This window comes from Megalobrama amblycephala, linkage group LG6, assembly GCF_018812025.1.
Source record: "Megalobrama amblycephala isolate DHTTF-2021 linkage group LG6, ASM1881202v1, whole genome shotgun sequence".
In the NCBI taxonomy this organism is placed as follows: domain Eukaryota; kingdom Metazoa; phylum Chordata; class Actinopteri; order Cypriniformes; family Xenocyprididae; genus Megalobrama; species Megalobrama amblycephala.
Window position 1 is genome coordinate 23,153,438 of NC_063049.1, and position 24,650 is coordinate 23,178,087.

The following is a 24,650-nucleotide window of genomic DNA, read 5'->3' on the forward strand; positions in this document are numbered from 1 at the left end:
AATTAAACACGCCCCTTTTTCTTGTTTTGTTCACAAAACAACACATCACAAGGAGTTTATATGTACATTCAAAACTTTATTCATGGGTTACAGTGTTGTAGAAAGCTTTTTCCCCTTCTAAGCCAATGATTTGAATAGATACTGAAGGAAAATGTCACAGAACGAGCTTTCTCTGCTCCCTACTGACCACAGACACTCACCTCAGAGTATCCACAAATCAGCACAACACCAGATTTTAGAGCTAAGGTAATTCTATACAGGAACATAATGAGCAGTGTGCACTGTGACATAACTGCACAATGTTTGAATTGTTTAATGGCTGTCTCATACAATGCATTTTACAACAGTTCACAATTTCCTTCAACATTGTGGCACTTTCAAAATAACTTAAAAGGTCATTTCAAAAGACCCCATGGCATGAACATTACATTAATATTTAATTATCTACCCGTCCCTTCCTACCTGCTCTGGCCTATAAGGTGCTATGACACTTCAGTGAAACAATAAAAGAGGGGAGAAGGTGAGGTGTTTCTGTCCCAAAATGTGTTCGTGAATATCACAGACACTGGGGGAGTACAAAGAAGGGAGAGTGGGACAAAAATCACATAAAAATGGTGGCTATTTCTAAAGCAAATTCCCACCACTCCATACCTCCTTTCCCTAATCCCGGCCCCATACCAAATCCCGACATGGAATAAAACTTCATGAGGCAAAAAGGGTGTAGACCCTTAAAAAAATGCAGAGTGCGTAGAACGTTAACAAACCAAAACGTGGGCTAATATTACACTTCATAATACAATACATACATCTTTTTCCAGCCCCATGCAACCATTTAAGTGTGCGTGGCATGGTCCAAAAGAAAGAAAAAGCACACTTCGATTAAAGCATGTCCCTGTGACAATGTAGCCAAGCAGATTTTTTCACTTATTTAAAATGTGATCACAAGACAATAAAATGTACAATCTAAAATCTCTACATGAGAGAGAGGTCAAAGTCTGTGTTTGGATCCAGAAACCATCTCTCTGTTAAAATTTCCATGCACTACATAGATACAGCTAGCTTCTGCCTTAATTCAATACATATTACACATAAAATAAAAACATTCATTTCTTATCTCTTTTTTTTTTACCTTTTAATTTTCTTTTTTTTTTTTTTTTTTTCTTTTTTTTAATGTGTGGTTTTTTTGTTTTTGTTTTTTTTTACAGAAAAAAACCTGAATGGAAAGTTTATTGATGAGTACATTATTCTGCGTCTGGTTGATTGCAGTTGGAGCCTCATGTAGCCAAACACAGCACCGCATCATCTGAGTGCCAAGGAAAAAGGAAGGAGGGAGAAAGAGGAAGGAAACGTGCAAACAAAAGAGGAGACGTAAGTGCTTAAAGAAATTTCTGGAGGGGGACAAAAATGGTCACAAAAAAAAAATAAAAAATGGATGGATTAGAGACTCATGGGTAAGTTAGAAGGAAAGCATGCATGGGTAAAGAGAACAGAGCTTCATTCACCACACAGTGCTGTGACGGGCAAGCATGTGAGCGCACAGATGGACCATCGTACTGACAGATGGCTGGATGGGCAGCAATGATACACCACTTTTCTGTGCAAACCGATTGAGCGCTCATTTGATTGGATGAAATGGTCAGGTGATGGAAGCCACTCTCATCTCCATGGTGACAGAGCTGACCAATAGTGTGTATGAGGGATCAGTCTGCATTCTCTGTCCTGATGCAGTGGGGTGATGGTGCTGATGATGGTGAGGGGGAGTGTGGGGATCTGAAGTGGTTCTTTAGTTCTGCATCTGCTCGAAGAACTTGTAGGTTGGGTTCTCGTAGCCGTTCTGCTGCATCTTAGTGAGATGGCGTTCCTCAGGGGTCACTGCTGCATCAACCTGAGATATTAAAAAATTTATGGTGGTCATTAAATGCATTTTTTTTCCATTTCCAGCAGTGCTATTCTGGTATTTTTATATTAAAGTAGTACTATTAAAGCATTTATTAATATTATGAACTAGCCTTTATTTTTATATTTTCAAGTTTTATTTTAATTTTAGTATTTTTTTTTATAGTATTTTTTTTATTATTAAACTTTCTTTTTCTAACATTTTTTTTTAAGTTTAAGTTTTTTCATCTAATATTTATATTTTATTTTATTTCAAGTTTATTTCAATTAATAAAAATGATTTTTAATAATTTTAAGTGATTAGTGGATAAAAGGGGTGTGATAATACACAGCTCACAAGACGAGACAATACAAGATATTGGGTTCATGAGAATGAGACGAGACAATATTTTAACATGATTTTTAAGAAATCTTCAATGACGAAATATATGACTGGAAATAGTCTTTTATTCAATTATTTTGGTAATCAAGTAATCGGTCGATTATTTTGACAATTAATCAAGTAATTGGATTTTTTTGTGGCAATAAAAATAAGTGAACAATATGCGTTTAATATATAAAAATTGGTTAAAATAAAGTATCAAAAGCAAGTAATATGGTTTATTGAACAACACTGTTAAAATTCATAATGTAATATACATAATATAAACAGTGATCTTTTGTACATTACGTATTATAACAAATTCCTGAAGAGGGCGCCAACGGTCCAGTGATTGTTGTTGTTACACTTTGCAGCATGATCAAATCTGCTTAATCTTTAATATTTGGCCGCTTCTTTACGATAGAAATGCTACAGCTAATGTAATTTCTTGAACAAGAACATGTGGACACCAAAACATGCAATCCTCAGAGTGAGGGTTTAAACTTTTATTTTAAAATCGGTGCAACACTTCGCTATGAAACACGAAGAGCATCAGACTTTATATGTGTTCTCAAATGCACGTTACTGGATTACGCCTAGTGGATAAGGATTTTTAAAAGTTCATAATTTAAGTTTAGGAGGAGCTTGTTCATATAATCCTTCCAATCAAGCTTCAATCAATATATAAGTAGTAACCTTCCTCCAATGATATTTTTAGGCCTAAATTTGTCTAACCCTATGTATTACTCAAGGGGGAAATCTGAAAAAATACATAGGATGACAAATGTAGGCCTAAAGCTGGAGAAGGGGAGGAAGAGGGATGCTGGAGAAATGTCATCGGAGGTTAAGCTACCTAATCCCGGGATAAGGCTTTACAATATTTTTGTCTGTTAGTGAGGATAGTCACTGTGTCAGTGTGTGATTTTGACTCCTAAATTCTTGTCTTGTTGTGGACAAGAAACATGTCACTGACTACACGTTGCTTCCCAACCAATCATTGCTTGCCGTCTTTAATGATGTGTGTGATGTCATCGAGAAGGTGGAACTGTCGACTGACAACAGGTGTTGTGAGCGTAAACAAACGATGGCTACCGAAGGGACGTGTTTTGCCCTGGCTGTCTTGTCGTCAGAAAACACGTCTTTTGCCATAGCTCCACAATTCTTTCTTCCATTGCATAATTCCACATAACAGCACCAATACCATCGTCTTTCTTTCGCCATGTTTGAAAGCTGTGTACGGAAGAGCTTCTGTGCTCCTATTGGTCAAACTCACATATGTGATGGAACCCGTCGTGGGGGACCAAAAAAAAAAAAAAATTAAACATGCTAGTCTTTCTGTCCTGAAGTCGTGAAGCGTCGCAGACAAGGTGTCGGTTGCCATCCACTATGACATACTATCTGAGATAAAACTATCGATTCTCACGTCCTGACGCCCACTGTCATTTGTGAATCAGCACAACACCCTATGTCAAATGTATCGTGCTAAAATCGGGCTGATTTCGTGTAGTCTGAACCTGGCATAAGAGCTCGAATTCAAGATCGAATTTTCAGTTATGATCAATTAAACTCATGAAATAATTTTAAAAAACACACTCAAGAAGTGCTATTTCTAGCTAATGAAATATTTTAGCGCAGGCAGCAGATATTTTTTAAAGACTTTTCTATTAATTTCCATGATATTTCCAAGTTTGCAAATCACAAAATGGCCATGGAAAGATATGATTTAAACACGTTTCTCACCTCAATAACTCCATGGTGAATGGAAGTGTACTGCTTCTTCCTTAGCATAACAAGGGTGATTACAATGACAGTAGCGATGACAACTCCACCCACCATCAGCCCAATGATAGCCCCCTTATTAGAGCCCATGTCTTCTGCAAGGAACATCTGTTTCAACACAAAAACATCAATTACTTTTTGCATGTGAAATATTAAATACATATTATATTTTGTCTGCATGTATGTGTCTAGTGAGATATTTGTGTAAATTGTTGTACCAATCTCTTGTCACGAACATCATAACCAGCGTTGTGCCTTTCCTCAATGTCCAGCCGAACCTTTGGAATCTCTGAAAAACACACATGTATGAACATATTCATTAGATATGTGGTATTAAAGTCAAGTCAAGTCACCATTATTATTTATATACAGTGTTTTAAACAATACAGATTGTTTCAATGCAGCTTCACCGTGATAAACGGGAAAATAACAATCAATGATGCAAACTTCATCAAATATGAGAGAAATTCAAATTGTGCTGCAAAGCAGCTCTAAGAAGTGGTTATATGAACTGAATATGTTGATTCAGTTTAGTTCAATAATTAACAAAGCAACTAAACAAACCAGTTGCTGAAAATAACAAGTACACACTTACCGGGTCTCGTAGGCAGACCCCTATCTGGAATTGGTCGGGCATCTACAGGTTCAACTGGACAAGACAAAAAAGCTGTTCAGTCTCTTTTAAATCCAGTGTTTGTTGATTATTTACACTACCGTTCAAAAAGTTTTGGGTCAGTAAGATTTTTAAATGTTTTTAAAGAAATCTCTTCTGCTCACCAAGGCTGCATTTGTTTAGAAACAGTAATTGTGAGATATCATTACAGTTTAAAAGAACTGTTTTCTATTTTAATATATTTTAAAATGAAATTTATTCCTGTGATGGAAAAGATGAATTACTCATTACTCCAGTCTTCAGTGTCACAGGATCCTTCGGAAATCATTGTAATATGCTAATTTGGCACTCAAGAAACATTTCTTATTATTATCAATGTTGGAAATGGTTGTGTTGCTTAATATTTTTATTGTGGAAACCATGATACATTTTTTTAAAAATGGCAGCGTATAGCTGTATATGATTGGTTACCTGATATCTGTTCATAATGATCATGAAAACGGGCCTTTTAAAGTTTTGCATTTCATTTCTGGCATTGACTGTGCTAATGTTTACCATGGTTGTCAGTGTTGGCCTGGTTGAAGCTTTCGGGGTGGATGAAGCCCAGGCCGTCCTGCTCTGGTGGCAGTATGTCCAGGGGGGTGGTGCTGTCAGGCAGGTCCGGCATCAGGGCGTCGTTCCCGTAGCTAACCCTCATCTTACTCTGGAGAGATGACAGCTGTTGGGTGACTTCCGCCTGGTCACGCTGAACCAGCAGGGCTGGAGAAAATTTCAGTAGACCCCAGTTTGAAACTTGTTCCCTAAATTATGTAACAGTGAATTCAACACTAAATAAAGCACTTCACACTCACCCACTTGGTCTTGGATTTCATTAGCCACTTGTGGGACCTTGTAGAGGTACCCCAGGGATTGGTTCATGCGTTCCTCAATCACACGCAGGTGGGTCATCACCTATGAGCACAAGGGGTCAGACTGAAGTTTGAAGTGTCTACATATTTTATATCTAAAGAACAACTTGACATAAGCTTACAAATGGTCGAATCTGGGATGCCTTCTTCGGATCCACCTCCCGCACATGCTCAAAGTGTTTGAGAGTGTGCTGCCTGTCTTTCTGCTCTGCTCGTATGTACTTCTTCAACAGATTGAGAACCTGCCGAGGCTGTATGAGATGAGATGGGACACAGGAGAAAACAGGTTTTTCTTCTTTAGCTGTTGCCATTTATCCATTACTCAGATATTAGATTAGAAGATATGAGACATATTGGCAAAGAAATGATACAAATTACTATTGTAAACACATCTGTGAAAAATATAATGTGCATATTGTTGTGTGCGTATACCCGAGGCTGGTCAGATTGAAGGGCGCTAAGGTAGCTTTCCAGAGCCTGACGGCGACGGTCGTTCAGAAGAGCTTCCACTCTTGCCATGTGGGTTTCGACCAGCTGCTGTCTCTCCCCTGCCGCTTCTTTCTCCAACGCCTCCACCTTCTCCTGGAAGCGCTATAGAAACAAGAATAGGCATAAAGCCAGAAGCCGTTTATTAATTCTGAAGAATAAAAAGCCATGCCTTTCAATCCCCTTGAAAATCCCCGCTACGCTTTAATGGAAAATGTATGCTGTACTACTAAATCTGAATGCACTTGGACCGCAACCATGCTAAGTGCTTTTATATAACAGGTTCACAAACCACTGCATTATATTAACAATAAACTATGTTTACTTTCTGCCGTTCACTGCTTATGAATCATCAGCCAATATATCCCATTCACATTTATTAAGGTTACCTGAATTATGGTCTTCTTATCAGCACGAGGAAGATTCTTTGCCTGTCTCTCTGCCTCCTCCCACTCTCTCATTACCTGAAGAAAGATAAGAGAGATGGAAAAACAGGGATATAGCATCACTAAATGAATTCTCAACACTTATGTTATAAATGTTTTTGGAAATGTACAATGGTAAAATCTATTGACATTAACTTAGCGTTGCCACACATAATTGTACTTTTAAGGTTTTAACAAACAATCAAATACCATTTAAATGCATTTTCATGAATCACACTGTTTCACTGAACTGAATGTTTTTTCTGCATTAAACATTGTGAATGTACATGAAATAATGGTTCCTCTGATAAAAAAAATCACCCTTTTAAAGGGTTAGTTGACCCAAAAATGAAAATTCAGTCATTAATTACTCACCCTCATGTCGTCACACACCCATAAAACCTTCGTTCATCTCAAAGTAAGATATTTTTGATAAAATCCGATGGCTCAGTGAGGCCTGCATTGACAGCAAGATTAACACTTTCAATGTCCAGAATGCTACTAAAGATGTATTTAAAACAGTTCATGTGACTACAGTGGTTCAACCTTTATGTTATAAAGTGACAAGAATACTTTTTGTGTGCCAAAAAAAAAAAACGCTACTTTATTCAACAATATCTAGTGAAGGGTGATTTCAAAACACTGCTTCATGAAGCTTCGAAGCTTTACGAATCTTTTGTTTCGAATCAGTGGTTTGGAGCATGTATCAAACTGCCAAAGTCACATGATTACAGTAAACCAGGCTTCATTACATGATAAGCGTTTTTAAATTTCAATGTTTCACCACTGGGGGAGTGACTTTGGCTCCAAACAAGCCCTGAAAAGTGAAGCCAAAGCATCTCGGTCGCCCCCAGGTGCCTGGATGCAGTATAGGTCATAAACCCCACCTTCTCCCACAAAGACAAACTAAACAATTAAATTACACTTCAAATATTTTTTTTCCAAAGACAATTTTTGTCATATTAGGCATTTTTTAACACGCTGGTGTTACTTCAAGTGGTCGTTCTTTAAATATGATATGTTTTAGTTAGTTATTTGATGCTATAAAACGGGGGTGAGATGTCATGATTGACAGCTTCTCTGAGTGAAATAGTCACTGAGGCGTCAACAGACTTCTTTGCGAGGTGACTGGAGCTTTAACTTTAATTTCTACATTTCCATAACTGCTTATTTCACACCGAAATAATGAGTTGTTCTGAGTTTGGGCGGGGCCTTGATATCGCGGCTCCACTTTGTGCTCACTACTGCGCAGACTCGGGTTTCAAGTTCACTATGCGCAAACTTGAGACTCAAGATGTCAGCACCATATAGACACACTGGCGGCTTCAGTTACTAAAATGGAAGTGAGTTAAGGTGTGTCGTCCATTTTTTTTTGTCTATGGCTCTGAACCACTGATTCGAAACAAAAGATTCATAAAGCTTCAAAGCTTCATGAAGCAGTGTTCTGAAATCGCCCATCACTAGATATTGTTGAATAAAGTCATTATTTTGTTTTTTTTTTGGCGTATAAAAAGTATTCTTGTTGCTTCATAACATTAAGGTTGAACCACTGTAGTCACATGAACTGTTTTAAATATATCTTTAGTAGTTTTCTGGGCATCTGAAAGTGTTAATTATCTTGCTGACAATGCAGGACTCACTGAGCCATCGGATTTTATCAAAAATATCTTAATTTGTGTTCCGAAGATGAACGAAGGTCTTATGGAACTAACCCTTTAAGTTATACACAGACATTAAGAAACACACACACCACACGGTTTTTGTAAGAGAACCTCACCTCAATGCTGTAACTGCACTGCACATATGACTGCACTATACCACTCTACTCAGGTTCTCACCTCTGACATTTTCTCTCTGTGTTTGGCCTCCAGGCTCTCCTTTGCTTTCTGAAAGCGGGTATGCTCATTCATATCTCCTGGAGCTTCCAGGTAACGATCCACCGCATCAGCAGGGCTCGGGGCCATGGTTGGCACTAGAAAGAGTGAGAAGTTTTGTTCAGTGAGCGTCAAAAACAGATAAATGTGCGCCAGAGAATCTTCCTTACAGCAATGAGAGTGAAGACTCTTGGGAAAGAACAGTTCATCTAGTTCAGATGCAGGTTAAAACTGGTTAGCAAAGACAGAAACATTTGTGTGAGATTGCTATTGCCAAAAGTTGCTATACTGCATGTTTTAGGTGCACTCAGCTGTGCACTAAAAAATAAATAAATGTCACTGCATTAAGTAGAAAATATCAAATATGAGGCATGTGCACACAAATTATGCTAGACTTTGTAGAACTTGCATCAATTAATAATGCAAAATAAGACCAGGAATTTAAAAAGTATTAAAAGAGTAAACATTTTTCAATTTCATTGAGACATGCAGACATGTTCTACTAAGTATACAATACTTTTGTCTTAATTTTGAACAGTTTGTCTATTGTTTTATTTAAATTATTATTATTTTTTTTAAGCGTGCTTAAGAAATCTTTCTTTAAAATAAATGCCATTTGGTTTAAAAATGTATAATGCAGTGACATTTTTAATTATGGAATAAGTGTCCAAACACTTTTTTTGTGCCTCTGTATGTGTGTGGGGGTGTGAGAGCTGTATTTCTAAGTGTGTATTCTGCAGCAGCTCCTGTGAGGCTGCTGTGACACTTTTTGACAGCGAGCATGCGGGAACAGCCAGACTGGCTGTGAGGAATATGCCCTGTCAGAATGAGGGCTGCTCCGCTGTCACTTTCCCACAGAGTCCAGCATTGTGCTTAACCAAGTGGAAACCGCCCACTGAACCACTGTGCAGACTGGTCAGACCAGAGGCCGACTACAGCTCCATCATTGGCCCACACACAGAGATGAACACAAACGGAGAGAGAGAATGGGGGAGGTACATTCAGAAGTGCAGTGTTCAGCAGGTTAAGAAATACACTCAATGACATGCAGGTGCTGTCAACAAACAAACATTCACGCTATCAAATATGTCAGTATCTACTCAAAATCTGTAGTGGCTGAAACTCAAAAAAAACAACAACAACCCCCCCCCCCCACTAGTACAGTATTGAAAACGTTTGCCCATCATAAAGAATGATTGAATAAATAAATAAATAAATAAACAGATTTTATTAGAGTAACATTTTCTCTATTTATTTAAACTAAATTTTTATAACTTGCAATTCAGTAATTTAAATCAGATCTAATTCTGCAAATGCTCAGACTCATGAGTATTTTTGAACAATTCATTAAACAAACAAACTCATAAGTTTCACTTGTGCATGAATCAAATTACACAGGTTGCGCTGTTTGTTTTTGCATGCAGCTAGTGAAGACAATACAATGAAAAGAGGTCTTTATATTATTTTACCGTAACCAAGGAGAGGTAGATATGAACAAAATCTAATATCACACTATAAGTAATGTTAAAATATATCAATATATATCAAAATATATTAAATATATATTAAATATATTTATAAATATATAAATATATATATTTAATATATCAAAATATATTAAAATATATCAATAATATATATATATATATATATATATATATATATATATATATATATATATATATATATTTATTATGAGTTAGTTACTTTTGCTGGAATTTCCAGAGGAAGAAATATCGGAATGTTTATTTACACTAGGTGCAAATAGCCTCTGCCCACCAATGTCTGGTTGGGCCACTCACGTTTTAAAAAAGACGGAGAGGATTCAACATCTTCAGTGGTGCAACAGTAGCGAGTAAGGCTCACAAACCTGGCTTTTAACGCAATCGACGCGGGTTCAAATCGGCCTTTTGCCGAGCTTGCATTTATTTTCAATAAAAATGAAAATAATGTTCTAAAAGTGGAAATAAACTGCGAACGAGTGTTTAATCATATTAAAATTATTTATTGGGTAGGGTTAGGGGAAGGTGTAGGGAGGGTTTTTATTCTCCCAATAAGGCAGAATCCATTTAATAATTTTAATAAATATAATCATTTACACTCTATGATATTATTGCATTCTGTTAATGTACAAAAAAACATTTAATTTGATTATGTCCTTTTTTTATTTGGAACTTGATGCACAAAAGTTAAGATATGTATGATAAGACAGCTTCATATTACGTAACACTTGTGTTAAAACTTAAGTGTCATCAGAAAAAGATCAAAACAGAAAAACTAGCAAGTATCACACCACTCAGCCCTTTACCCAGTGTTTTAATTTATCACTCACAATCTGGATTTGAATCACAAATATATTATGTTTTTTTTCCATGGTGCTGTAGATTCAGGAAACGCAGATGGAGAGTTTAAGAAAAGTTCCAGTGTGCTCAGAGAAGACAGCAGGAGGTTAAACTAAAGGAACTAAGCGCTCTGCCTGTACAGTCACCTCACAGAGACCTGTAATCCATGCGGGCTAAAGCATCCAGCCATCTGCTGAGCTTGTGAGTTTAGCACGAATGAAGCGAAGAAAGTGTGAAAGAGACGATGTGCTGGTTAGCAGAGAGATGAACTTCCTCTCAGGAGACGTCTGGACTTACACACACTGCTGCTGCAGACAGCCATGCAGTACTCCTCTGATTCAAAGTTATTGCGGTTGCCCCCGCAGCCCCCAAAGATGAAGGGGGCGCATCGGCCCGTCTTCACCACAAAATACCAGCGGGGCAACTTGGAGTGGCATGGCCCCGACCGTGCAGGGGCCCAGCACACAGCTAATGGAGAAGAGACACTCTTTGATTTGTTTAAATGTTGATATGTAACATTTTGCTCAAGTTTTGCCTATCCTGTGTATTCTAGGAACTGCACAATGATGACTCAAACATGTCTCGTAAAAGTTGTATTTTTTATATTTGGATACTGAAATGTACCACTGAAATGTACAATGTCAACATATGGACACATATGCATAGACAAATCTCACCTCGCACAACCTCCTCTATAGACTCTGTTGTGGTAGTGGTGGTGGTTGTCATTGCAACGTTGGAGGTCTGCTCGCTGGTGTCTTGTTCGTCGGTTGTGTCTTCATCGTCATCTTCCTCGTCTTCATCATCTTCACCGTCACCATCTTCATCGTTGTCCCATACTTCCTCTTCCTCATTGTTGATATCCTCATCATCCTCAGTCACAGCAGGCTCAGGTTTGGTCGGGGCCTGTTCTCTCAGTACGCTGTGATGCAAAAATGGATAAAGATCATGGCATATGCAAGTCTGAGACTACAGTGAAAATGTGGGATTCAAAATATCATTTAAACCAGGAAATGAAAAGATTTTTAGGAATGTGAAAAATATAAAACAAAAGAATTATACAATATGAACATACAATTTAAAAAAATCATTTTGCATCGGAATGGTACGAAACTTGGGCACTTGTTATGTGAACACACACACACATAATAAGGATAAATGGTCCTGGAAAAAAGATAAGTACACTTGTACCGTTTGCTTTCAAAAATTCCCACATTGTAAACAAATGGTAAGCGAATTTTATCTAGTGGAAATGTTTGGTACTGCGCCCAAGCAAAATCTTACTGAAAGCTAATTTTTTGAGATATCAACCTCAAATTTGGAATATATTTAGAACTTATTTAGATTTATGGCTCTGATTTTCTCACAGTTTTAGAGTAAAACATTTTTGGAAAATATATATTTCATATAAAATTTAAAAAATAGTATTTAATGCATTTTACATAATAATAAACTTTTTACTTTCTTATTTTATTTTAACATTTTTCACATCAGCAATAATCTACCATGTGTCTTCTTTAAAAAAAAAAAAATAGATGAAACTTAAGTTTGTGCTCCAAAGCATTCAAGATTTAGGAGTTTAAGTTGGAAATTTCATTTTCAGGTCTATGCTGAAAAAGTGATTAACATGTAATAAATAGATCATAACTATTCCATAAATATAATTTATTACCATAAAATTCTCTAAAAATACAAATATTAAATAAAAAATATTATTGAACTAAAATATAGTACATTCATTTAATTAAAAAAAAAGATTTTTTGACCACCATGTGTTAAGTACATTTTGCAATATATTTGGCCACTAGAAAATTTAACAAAGTACATTTTCAATTTGAAAATATTTAGTGCTGTTTGCAACATTTATTTAGCATATATTTTGACCCCAAAATATATATTTTTTTGCCATATGGGATGCTTTTCATCTGTCTCAAATCATGTTGGAGAACATAATAATTAGGTTTTACACAAACGTGTGGAGCTTGTCATGAAAGCAAATGGTGGATGTAATAAACTGAAAAATTTTTTTTTTCATTTTAATAAAAAAAAAAAAAATGCTGATAATATCATTTGTAAATAAACATTCACTAGTGGTCTCAGAACGAAGTGTCAATAATACTACATGTGTTTGTATACCTGCTGTCGGTATACTCGGCCTCCGCGCCGCCCCACCACACATCCGAGTTGGCTTCCTCCTGCTCCTCGCTGTCTAACTCCTTCTGCTCTTCCACGGGGCAGCACACAAACTCTACACCACGGAAACGGTCGATGCCGCATGGCAGCAGCATGCCGTAGTCATGGAGATTCATGGAACGATCACCGCAGGACTGCAGAGGGGCAGCCACAGGGAACGTGTGAGCGAGAACGAAAGCGAGAGAGGTATAAGGTGCTGAGTCATCATAGAGCTATAAGTAGAATGCTGTTGTGGGTTAGATAGAGATGAATTATACATCCTATTCAATCATAATCTGCCTGCACCATTATTCAAGATGGATAGACATGTTTAGCGTGTGTTGTTTTACAAAAAAAATATGGTTAACAACATTTTTTTGCATTTTCGGGGATATCATTTTATATTAAACATATATAGCAAATATATATACAAGTCATAGCATATATTTCTTTTCAGATGGGGATCCACTAGAGTAGGAACTGGAACCAGTTCTGGAGGGGCCTGATCTGTATCTGGCTTTTTCTGGCACAAATTACAGCTGTGTATAGTTTTATAACTTTGTGAAAGAGTACACAATTAAATGTCATGTGGTGTGACCTCTGACCTCTTTGGCCACCGTGTGCCAGTGCAGATGACTCTCGCACATGTCCATTCGCTCCTGGTGCAGGAACTTGCACTTGTCTGGGACGAGAAGGGCGTCGCTTACAAACTCCCCAACTAATAAAAACACACAAACGTTTGCTCACCAGGTGCTCAAATTGATTTCTGCTGATATGTAACTTGCAGGGTAAAATATCCTGAGCAAATGTTGTGTTTTGATGAATCTCATCTTATCTGATGAGGAAGGATGATAGGAAATCATACAACAGCCACGCTAAAAGCATTAGTTTAATGTCTCACAAATCCAGGTTAATACCCCAGGAGTGGCAGAGTACTCATATAATCATCATATTGAAGGTTAGTTTAATGTTAACACGCATATGTACCCAAGCAGCGGTAGGGGACCACAATGTGCGTGTGACTGCGGCACTGGTGGCGACCCATTTTGCACCAGTTCTGGATGCTGACGGGCTGGTTGGCCTCAACTACGTTAGTGATCTGGAGGTCTGGGTATACCTGTGGGAGTCAAGACAAGGTACAAATTACCAGCTGTTGTTGAGGTCAACAGAAAAGCCATTGGCAATCCATTTTACTTGCATAATCTGACCTAAGTGAAACAGGCTATTCATTGAGGCTATTCTTATTTTATTATTCATTGGTAAGTGATTAAATGGTGAAAAGAAGGCGGTACATATCAGAATGTAGAAAAATTAGAGGGGTTGGTGACATCATCTAAAACAGGATGTGGTTTCAGAGGTGAAGCAAACATACATTTTAATGAAAGATTGCAAAAAACACAAATATCTTTTTTTTTTCTTATTTTATTGGAATAACTAAATAATTGTTATTTAAAAAAAAAAAAATCACTTTTTTCCTAATCACCATCACAAGCTTGTTTGTTTTTAGATTTTTGGCCTTTTTTCTCTTACAGCCACAACTTCATAGCTGAACATATGTGACCCTGGACCACAAAACCAGTCATAATTTGTACAGGTATATTTGTAGCAATAGCCAACAATATGGGTCAATATTATCGATTTTTCTTTTATGTCAAAAATCATTAGGATATTAATTAAAGATCATGTTCCATGAAGATATTTTGTAAATTTCCTACCATAAATATATCAAAAATGTATTTTTGTGAGTGGATATGCATTGCTAAGGACTGCATTTGGACAACTTTAAAGGCGATTTTCTCAATATTTTTTATTTCTTTGCACCCTCAGATTCCACATTTTCAAATAGGTGTATTTCAGCCAAATATTGTCCTATCCTAACAAACCATACATCACATCAATGGAAAGCTTATTTATTCTACTTTCAGATGATATATAAGTCTCAACTGACCCTTATGACTAGTTTTGTGGTCCAGGGTCACATATTTCGTAGCAAAATTTCTCTTTGCACAACAAGACCAAGAATGTGTAAAAAAGGGTCAGTTTAGATTTCAAATATTTGTGACTCAATTTTCAGTATATATTTAGTAAAATAACCATTTGATTTCAGATATTTGTATGTATTATGTACTCTCATTTGCAAACATACACTACCATTCATAATGGGGTTGGTAAGATTTTTTTAATGTTTTTGAAAGAAGTGACCACCAAGGCTGCATTTATTAGATCAAAAACAGTAATATTGTGAAATAATATTACAAAATTTAAAATTTTGTTTTAATAATTTTTTGGCAGTCATTACTCCAGTCTTCAGTGTCACATGATCCTTCAGAAATCATTATAATATGCAGATTTGGTGCTCAAGAGACATTTCTTATTTTTATGTTGAAAACTATTTTGCTGCTTAATATTTTTGTGGAAACTGTGAAACATTTTTCAGGATTCTCTGTTCAGAAGAACAGCATTTATTTGAAATAGAAATCTTTTACAACATTATAAATGTCTTTACTGTCACTTTTTATCAATTTAATGCATCCTTGCTGAATGGAGTATTCATTTCTTTTAAAGATTTCTTACTGAACCCAAACCTTTGAAAAGTAGAGGATATGGCATTACATTGGCTATCGGCCACATTGCATCAGCATCAGCCATTGACAAACTCGTACCAGTCGACCACTAAATAGAACTTGGCATGCTTATGTAATGCTCAGAAGCCCCTCTGGCTATTAATTACTCTGATTGTCATTATATAATTGACTTTAATTACTAAAGTAATCAGGATACAATAATCTTTTACAAAGCTATTGACAACTAACACTGACACAGCAGCAGAACTCATTCTATTTGCTCGTCTCGTTTTATATCTTTCCTCTCTCATTACCTCTTGGCAGTACTGAAGGATGCCCTCTTTGGTGCCTATGCAGCTCTTGGTGCCAGTTGGATCCGACTCCCACTTGCCACTCTGGACGTTGATGTGCATGTTGAGTTTCCCACAGAACATGGCCACCTGGGGCTCCGCCAACAAGCCCACTGAGTCATCCGATGGCACCTGCCAACAGCACAATCAGCGGGAACATGAGGAACCATTATCACATAAGCCTATGATCTTCAGATGTCTTCATGTGGGGATTCACTCAGCAAATATTGATGTATACGACCAACTGTGATTAACTTGATTAAGTAAGCAGCATATCATTTAATTAATTCAATTACGGAGACAGGATGACAATGTAAAGAGGAAAAACTGCAAATGTGTGGGCAAGCACAAAGATTCAACAATTCATCAAATAGCTGCTGTGCTTATGAGCGTCTGATAGATATAGATAACAGCAGGTTTGCGCATCTAGTTAGAGCACTATACATTACAATGTCCACGTGTGAGGTTCACTGAGACAGGGGCATCAATATTGTTTGACTTACAGATACAAGGAAATTACTTTGAATCTACATACAAACACGTTAGGCGAATAACATTGCACCAAATGTTGTCCCAACTAGCCAAACAGAGAGTCGACTGGATAATCACTTTCATATTAAACAATGTTGGGTTTTGAGTTGTCAGAATGCACTGTGGTGTGAATAAATTATGTAGCGACTGTTATCAGGTTTTTGCTGTACGGTTTGATGGCTTTATTTATGCTGTTGTTGCTGTTTTTGTTGTCCCTGCTAGCAGTGTTCAAATTATACCAAAGCTTTTAGCAGGTAAGCAAGTGTTAGAAAACATCTCCTGGTATTCAATAAAATATTGAATACTATATAAATATGTATATACTGTACACTAGTACCATTCAAAAATCTGGGTCTGTTAGAATTTTTTAATGTATCCATGTTGAATAAAAGCTTCAGTTTCTTAAAAAAACACTTACGTAATCTTACCTAAAATTTTAAATGGTATTGTATACATTTCTCTTCATTTCCATCATAGAAATATATAACTCTGATAACTATGGAGGATTTGTTTTCCTCCATACTAAACCACACTCACAGTGCATCACACAATGCTGACTATATTTATGGTCTTGTTCGTTATATGAACACTATAGGCTTATGAGTTAAGTGTTGAGGGTTTATATTTGTGTGTTATTAAAAAATGAATTATCAAAATAATTTCATTCTTTTTGGAAACACTATAAAGTTAGAGTTCTGAGAGTTCAATATAATAATAGAAGATTTAGTGAACGATAAGAATTATTTAGTGAAAACTCTCTATATCTGACAAAAGCTTGTAAACACACAATCTATTTTAGAGCTACAATTCCAGTTACACAATATACAATATAAAACATTACTGTCTATTTGGTTGAGGGTCAAAAGCCTCGAATACAGTCCAATCTCTTGAAGTGGGTGGAAAGATATTTAAAAATAAGATAGAAATGTGGAGATAAAGCATGAGTTTGAGGTAAAAGAGTATTTGAGGTCCTGAAAATGACTGGAAGGAAAACATATTTATAGAAGACACTCAATTTATAGTAAGTGAAAGAGAGAATAATGGCGGACCTCTATTGTATGTCTTTGGCCTGGCCTCGACCCAGTGAGTCACAAAGGTCCCTTACAACCAGACCCACCCTGTCTGTTCAACTGAGCGTGAGGGATTATGGGACTGTTGTGTTTTCCCCTTTTTGTCCTGGGTAACAAACAGTGGAAGTGCTGCTGCAGCCAGCTGTCTGAAATATGCATCTGCCTCATTAAGCCAGCAGAGATATAAAGATAGATAGATAGATAGATAGATAGATAGATAGATAGATAGATAGATAGATAGATAGATAGATAGACAGACTCTGTCTTGTAATGTTTTTTTAACAAATGGCTTGGTGGTTATAGTGCAATAAACCATCTCAATGCTGTAGGTCAATTTAAACAGAATACTGTAATTATGCTGGCCGCAGTACAGTAGTTAGCTCTTTAGGAAAACCATTGTGTTTTAGACACAAAATGGTCTTAACTACTGCAATAAACGACACGATTTCAGCTATAGATCGGTTTACATGAGATCATTACCATCAATGCATGATATAAGAAATGCGTTAACACTGACACAGCCACTGAGCCAGTCGTGAAAGCTAATCATCTGCGAATATCAGTCTCCCAAAATAGTGTCTCAGCCAGGTTGTCATAGCAGTTCAGGATCCACATTAGTGCAAAATGAAATGTGCAGATTTCAACAGTCATTCAGCTCTGGTTTAATTTTGAAGGCTGTCAAAATCAATGAGGTAGTTTTTGTAACACTCAAAAACATAATCTAAAACGGACCATGTTTACATGTTCCACTGACATTTCCCAGTCAGACAAAGGAAGCCCTTTTTCAGATGGAGGCTAACCGAAAACAGATTTACCAATTATAAGCAAACTAAGCAAGGGACCTTTCAAGCAAAACAGCTTGTTCATGGTTTTGGTGACCAGTAAAGAGGTGACAACACAAACTCTCAGAGCTTGTTTTGGCACACTACCTACAAACGACACCTTTTAATGAAATAAGCTTGAGGGTCTTATTTCTTTTAAGTCCTTATATACTTTGCACTCTGACTCGTACAAGGGGTCAATTTTTAAATGAAATTTGTAAAGGTACTTTTCAGTTCACAACTCAATTTGTCATTTGACATGCCTACAGAACAAAAATCCACACTAATTTAATCCATTTTGAAAACCCAATAAAATCAATATAACTGAAATGAATTTAGTCAATGTTTAGGAACAGCAGCAGGTGACCTCTGAGCTAATACACATGGAATAATACCCACAAACTTAATTTTAAACCGATGTTGTGAAATAATTGTGATATGTAAATCAGTAATAATGTGAAAAACAATGACAGTACCTATGTGTTTTTGCTGATATATTATCTAATACAAATCTGAACAGAAAGAGCTTGAGTAGTGTCCCAGTTAACAATTTTTGGTTCCCAGAATGTTCTGGAAACGTTAGTTTATGGTTATTAAAACAAAACCTAAAAAGAAGCGTTCCTAGAACGCTAGGAAACACAAAAAAACAGAGGGGAACTATATTCTAACATTAGGTAACCTCATCAAACACTGTTTTAGTAGCTTTGTAACTGAAATTTTATGATTCATTTTTGAGTAATGTTGAAATATTTGTAATCTGGGAGTCACACCCCCAAAGCCTCTCCATTATTTGCACCATGATATTGGTATACCATATTCTAAGAGAACACTAACAACACAACATCTACATATTGACCTTACAGAAAATCTATGTAGAATAAAATATCTCTAAATGGCACAATAGGTGTCAATAAACGCCACCATTTAAATAATCTGTGCATGCAAAGAACATGTCGTGCAGATGCGTGTCTGTTTAACAGTGTCTGTTTGTGGGAGTGAGAAAGTTATCCATCCATAGCAGATTTTGCCTTTACGCCGTTTGGATAAAAAAATGAAACGCCGCAGTTCACGGACGCCATCTTGCTTCTGTCAACTAACATCATTTTGTAGGCCTAATATTCCTCACAAAATCTCTCCACCATGAACAAGTCCTACATCATTTACGCATTTCAACAATCATGCCTACATAACAAAGCAAATTCCTACATAAAACACTTGTATGAATAATAGATGCGCAAAAGGCGCCGCAGAGGAATGAGCGTTGTCCTCTGATGCTAGAATAAGGAGGGCCGCCGGATTGCTGCCACAGCATTTATTCGCCCAAAATAGATCTCTGCAATCTTGCAAACCAGACAAAGGTTTTATTTTTCTTTTCTTTTTTCTCTCGTGTATATAAAATGTGCTAATTGCAGGTGGTGAGAGAATGCGTTCTTTAACACATGTCAGTCACTGATGTTTACATGATTCCACCAGCCGCATCTGCATGACATGAGTTCATATTCCTCCCGTCCACATTTATTTGCTCTAACACAAAAACACATTACGGGTACATCAGCATAAAATCGCCATATCAGCGTTTTCCACTGTGCAAGTCTGTATGTTTCAATGCCACGACTTCGAATGTTAGCTATAATGTTTTATATGAAGGTGTGCAAATGACCCCCAAACATTAAAACAATGTTGTCCTATAAGCTACTAAAGATGCCAGACTGATGCGCGTCTTTATGTATCACGTTCACGCGCTACAGTTCGCCCGCTATGCCTAATATTAGTGCAAACCAGGCGATCCTGCCTGCACCAGGAGCCTCCACCCAACACTTTTTAATTGATTTAAAACACCAACGGACAAGAAAACCACTGCATGAGAGAGAAGTATGATCATGCTGGAATACGCATCTGACAATCACGCAGCGCTCAAAATGTCTGTCTGCATCCGTGTCATGCTCTTGCTGTGCGTTTTTTTCCCCCTTCGCTCCCAGGCCGTCCTTTAAAGTATGGAGGAGAATCAAGCTCCCTCTCCATTACACAATCCCTATTCTTACCTCGATGGCGAGCGAAAAAGTCGTCAGCATTAACAGGCAGGAATACCGTACGGTCCATATCCATGGCCGTGTTCCCAAGCGCAGCACGTCCTGATGGATAAATGTCCTGAGCGGATCAGGGTTTTTCTGTCGCGATTTTCAGCTCCGTGTTCCCTTATCGTCTATGCTGCTTGTGCTTTGTGAGAATGCGCGACTGCACACAGCTGCTCCAGTGAAAGTCAGCTGACCACACGTCTGGAGAGTGTGGAGGAGAACGGAGTCAGAGAATGAAGGTGGTCACTGAGGAAACCGCACAATTTGACCGATACATCAAAACACTGGAATGAATGAACACAAAAGCAGACACAATAGGAAAGTTGAATTTCGTCTAAAGCATCTTATTGGTGTAACGTTTCGGCTTAGGTAAAAGTAACAGAAATATGCAAATGATTTTATTTCGTTTTTGTAGCCTTAAAACCACTTCCAAAAGAGGTCAAAGAAAAGGCTTGGAAAACTTTTCACGTTTCAGGTCAGATTACAAGTTACTCAACGTGCTCTAAAATGTTACTTTCGCGGAACTCGACACCCTACCTTGAAAAAATACTATAGCCTAGTAATTCATACTTTAAACCATACTATATCCTCCTGGGACCCAGGAATAGACTTCTGTCCTCTGTAGTGGACATTATATTTTAGTGGTTTTCTCTGACATCATACATGTCACAATTTGAAGTCTGGATGTCCTGTAAAGAGCACATTCAGGGCTTTACAGAGATACCAGATTTTTAGAGGTTTCCCCATTACAACAACAACTTCTTGGTCTTTAAATATGACTAAAAAATGAAAATTAGCACTCTTATGGAAATATGATAATATTTTGTGATTATTTAAATCGGATTAATTTTCAAATTGTTTATTATAAATCAACATCTCAGGAAAATGTTATGGGGTTTCAAATCAAAATATGACTTTCTGTTATGAAATAGAATATTGATTTCATACATGTCCACTGTAGAGGACACCGGGACTTAAATCATGTTTATCAGGCATTTCAGGAGACACAACAAGTGAATAGGGAAAGAAATTATATATCAATATTCCTATTAATTATTAGATATTATTATGAAAATGTTGCCAATTATTGCTCCCATTATTACACTTCTTTTTTCATTGCATGTTGCTCCAAGAACACATTAATATGCAAATTAGATACAGTGTATAGATACATTGTATTGAATGGGAAAACCCATGTATGGCCATTTTACCCTCATACTGCATAAAGTAAAATGGTATATCAATTAATTCCATTATATGTTTCATAACATAGTTGAGAATCATCTTTATACAAAGTTTGGTTAAAAACAATCCTGAAGCCAAAAAATTGATTGGTGATTAAAAAAAAAAATCCCATTGTTTTTGTCTATACATGTCATTTCATGTCATTTTATTTTTTAAACAACTTAGTCCTGGTGTCCACTACAGAGGACATAGCATAACATATGAATAAAATATAATTTTAAAAAAATGTTATTTTTTCATTTGTTTCTTATGCTCTAAACAATATAATGACGTGAAAAAATACTAAATTAAAAAAAAAAAAAACATTTGGGGGTCTCAGGAGGATATACATTGTAATGCACTTTGTTAATGAATGCTACAGCATATTGTAGTATTAACTACAGTGAACTGATAAACTGTAATAAATACTGTAGTATACTTTAGTTTTTACTACAGTAAACTGTAGTGTAGTGAAGGGTTGGATTCTGGAATCCACTACCACTTCAATATATATCTTTTGAGTGATTTATAATCAAGTTATTAATCAACATTTATCATTCTAAATATTAAATTATTTGAATGACTTCTTCAACGTATGTTAAAGCATTTATTTTCCTTTTCATCTTCAAACACTAGAGAATAATGATGAATATTTTCTCCCTGAAAGAAAAGTACAACTTATCAGTATGTTTTGAGAAATGTTACTGTTTATAGTTAAAGGGTTAGTTCACCCAAAAATGAAAATAATGTCATTTATTACTCACCCTCATGTCGTTCCACACCCGTAAGACCTTTGTTAATCTTTGGAACACAAATTAAGATAATTTTGATGAAATCCGATGGCTCCATGAGGCCTTCATAGGCAATTACATTTCCTCTCTCAAGATCCATTAATGTATTAAAACATATTTAAATCAGTTCATGTGAGTACAGTGGTTCAGTATTAATATTATAAAGCGACGAGAATATTTTTGGTGTGCAAAAAAAATATTTCAAAACACTGCTTCAGGAAGCTTCAGAGCATAATGAATCAGCGTATCGAATCATGATCACGTGGCTTTGGCACTCCGAACCGCTGATTCGACATGCTGATTCATAATGCTCTGAAGCATTGTTTTGAAATCAGCCATCACTATATAAGTCATTTTTTTTGTTTTTTTTTGGCGCACCAAAAATATTCTCGTCGCTTTATAATATTAATATTGAGCTACTGTACTCACATGAACTGATTTAAATATGTTTTTAGTACCTTTATGGATCTTGAGAGAGGAAATGTCATTGCTCCCTATGCAGGCCTCACGGAGCCATCGGATTTCAACAAAAATATCTTAATTTGTGTTCCGAAGATTAACGAAGGTCTTACGAGTGTGGAACGGCATGAGGGAGAGTAATAAATGACAGAATTTCCATTTTTGGGTGAACTAACCTAAAGGGTCGGGCCAACTTCAACCTTGAAGAACTTGTGAATCATGTGTATCTTTGTATGTGCATTAGGTGTTCTGTGCAGGTCCTTTAGTGGAACTGATGGACAACTGGTATTCTGCTTGAGACCTGCAGATGCCTTGTCATGATCTAGAAGGACATCCTGTGCCTAAATCCAGGGTGTCAGAAGCGTGATGGATGGAGATATGCTTCCGACTATCAGTCCATGTGTGGAAAATTACTAATTTTGTCTATTTTTCTTAGCCAATCAGAATCGTTTAACCTAAAGAATGATGTAGTTAGTGGACTCTATTAGAGTATAATTGCTTTGGAAATGTGAGTGTACGCAGAGCGGCGAACTATTGAAACTGCAAACTATTCTTCAGTAAAATTGTCTTTAATTAATGTTTTTTTTAAACTGTCTCCGGGTCTTCATTCAACATATCTGGTCTTTTGGGTCTTTAACTGTAAAATTCCCCTAGAGTAGCCTATTGTAGTATAATATACCCTAAAGTTGTAGTAGAAAACTTACAGTACAGTATTGGGTAAAGTAATTTGTTTATATTATTATACAATTGCCACAACAAATTAATTTAAGTACTTTACGATCATACTATAAATTTACTATAAATTACTATAGTATTTTTTCATGTAGGCATGTAAAAATGGCCATTGAGCCAAAGAAACAAAAATGATGACTGTTATGAACTGCACAGTAGATATAATTGTTTTTAAATTTAATGTAATAAGAAAAAATTATGTGGACATATTAATTGTTTCCAGAGCTCAGATGGCCATTGTATATTCAAAAATAGCATATGTAGAAATGTATACATAATTTCTTCATGCATGTAGACTTAATTCAATTGTTTTATATAACATTATGTTATACTTGTATGTATTCACAAATTTTGCTGCAGCTTTCAAACCTTTTCTCTGTTCTGCATATACAAACTGGCAAGTTGTGTTTAGCTATGGCACACATGTGAACCAGAGGCATCAAACTATCAAGCAGTTTTGAATTTCATTGCAAATGTTTATTCATTTTCAGAGCTTTCATTTTAAGTAGGCCAATTTTGATTCATTTGTGAAAGATGCCTGTAGCTAACTTTAAAACTCCAAGATATACATGCAGAATACCTATTATTTTTAATGAAATTATACACCCTTTGCTGAAGTGACTATTATGAATAAATATTACTTAAAAAATGCTATATTTGTATTGTTACTATTATTTGTTATTCTGCCCTAGCATGATTGTCCTTACATCTACTTTAGAAATTGTAGTGGTTTTCCAAATTCAGCCTACATCACGACAGTCCATGTGGCTTGGGGGCCTTTATAGGCCTATTTATTACAAATTTAATAAAACAGTCTTCTTTTCACAGAAATTGGGTTTCCTTCGTCAGTATTAAATATATATTTGAACTTCATACACTTTTGGACCATAAAAAATACACCAAGTCATTGAATCTTAAAGGCATGCTTTAGATTGTAGTTTTCCCCCTCCAATAAAAGCATATTCGTTTCAGACAAGTGTCAGTAAACAGCAGGCTCACGTTGTGACAAGGTTCTTCAATACAGTATGACAAAGGGTCAATGAACTTTACTTCCTGGGCATTAACAGTAGTAAAGCCAAGAGAAAACGAATAAGGGAATTTAAAGCCCTCTAGCGCCATCTTATGGAATTTACAGAACAATGCTTTGGGCATCTTGTTCACGTTGTCCGGTCTGGGG

The 24,650-nt window shown here is 36.3% G+C and overlaps 1 protein-coding gene across 1 annotated transcript; it reads right to left on the reverse strand.

Moving 5' to 3' along the window:
• Positions 1–55: 55 nt before the first annotated feature.
• Positions 56–20,486, reverse strand: appb (amyloid beta (A4) precursor protein b). The gene is given in 18 exon segments (XM_048193480.1): positions 56–1,885; positions 3,998–4,144; positions 4,255–4,325; positions 4,632–4,685; positions 5,205–5,408; positions 5,501–5,600; positions 5,680–5,808; positions 5,990–6,148; positions 6,433–6,507; positions 8,307–8,440; positions 10,982–11,152; positions 11,362–11,606; positions 12,821–13,011; positions 13,462–13,574; positions 13,844–13,973; positions 15,735–15,902; positions 20,235–20,270; positions 20,272–20,486. Coding segments are annotated over 18 exon segments (2,256 nt in total). The 5' UTR covers positions 20,299–20,486; the 3' UTR covers positions 56–1,783.
• Positions 20,487–24,650: the final 4,164 nt, after the last annotated feature.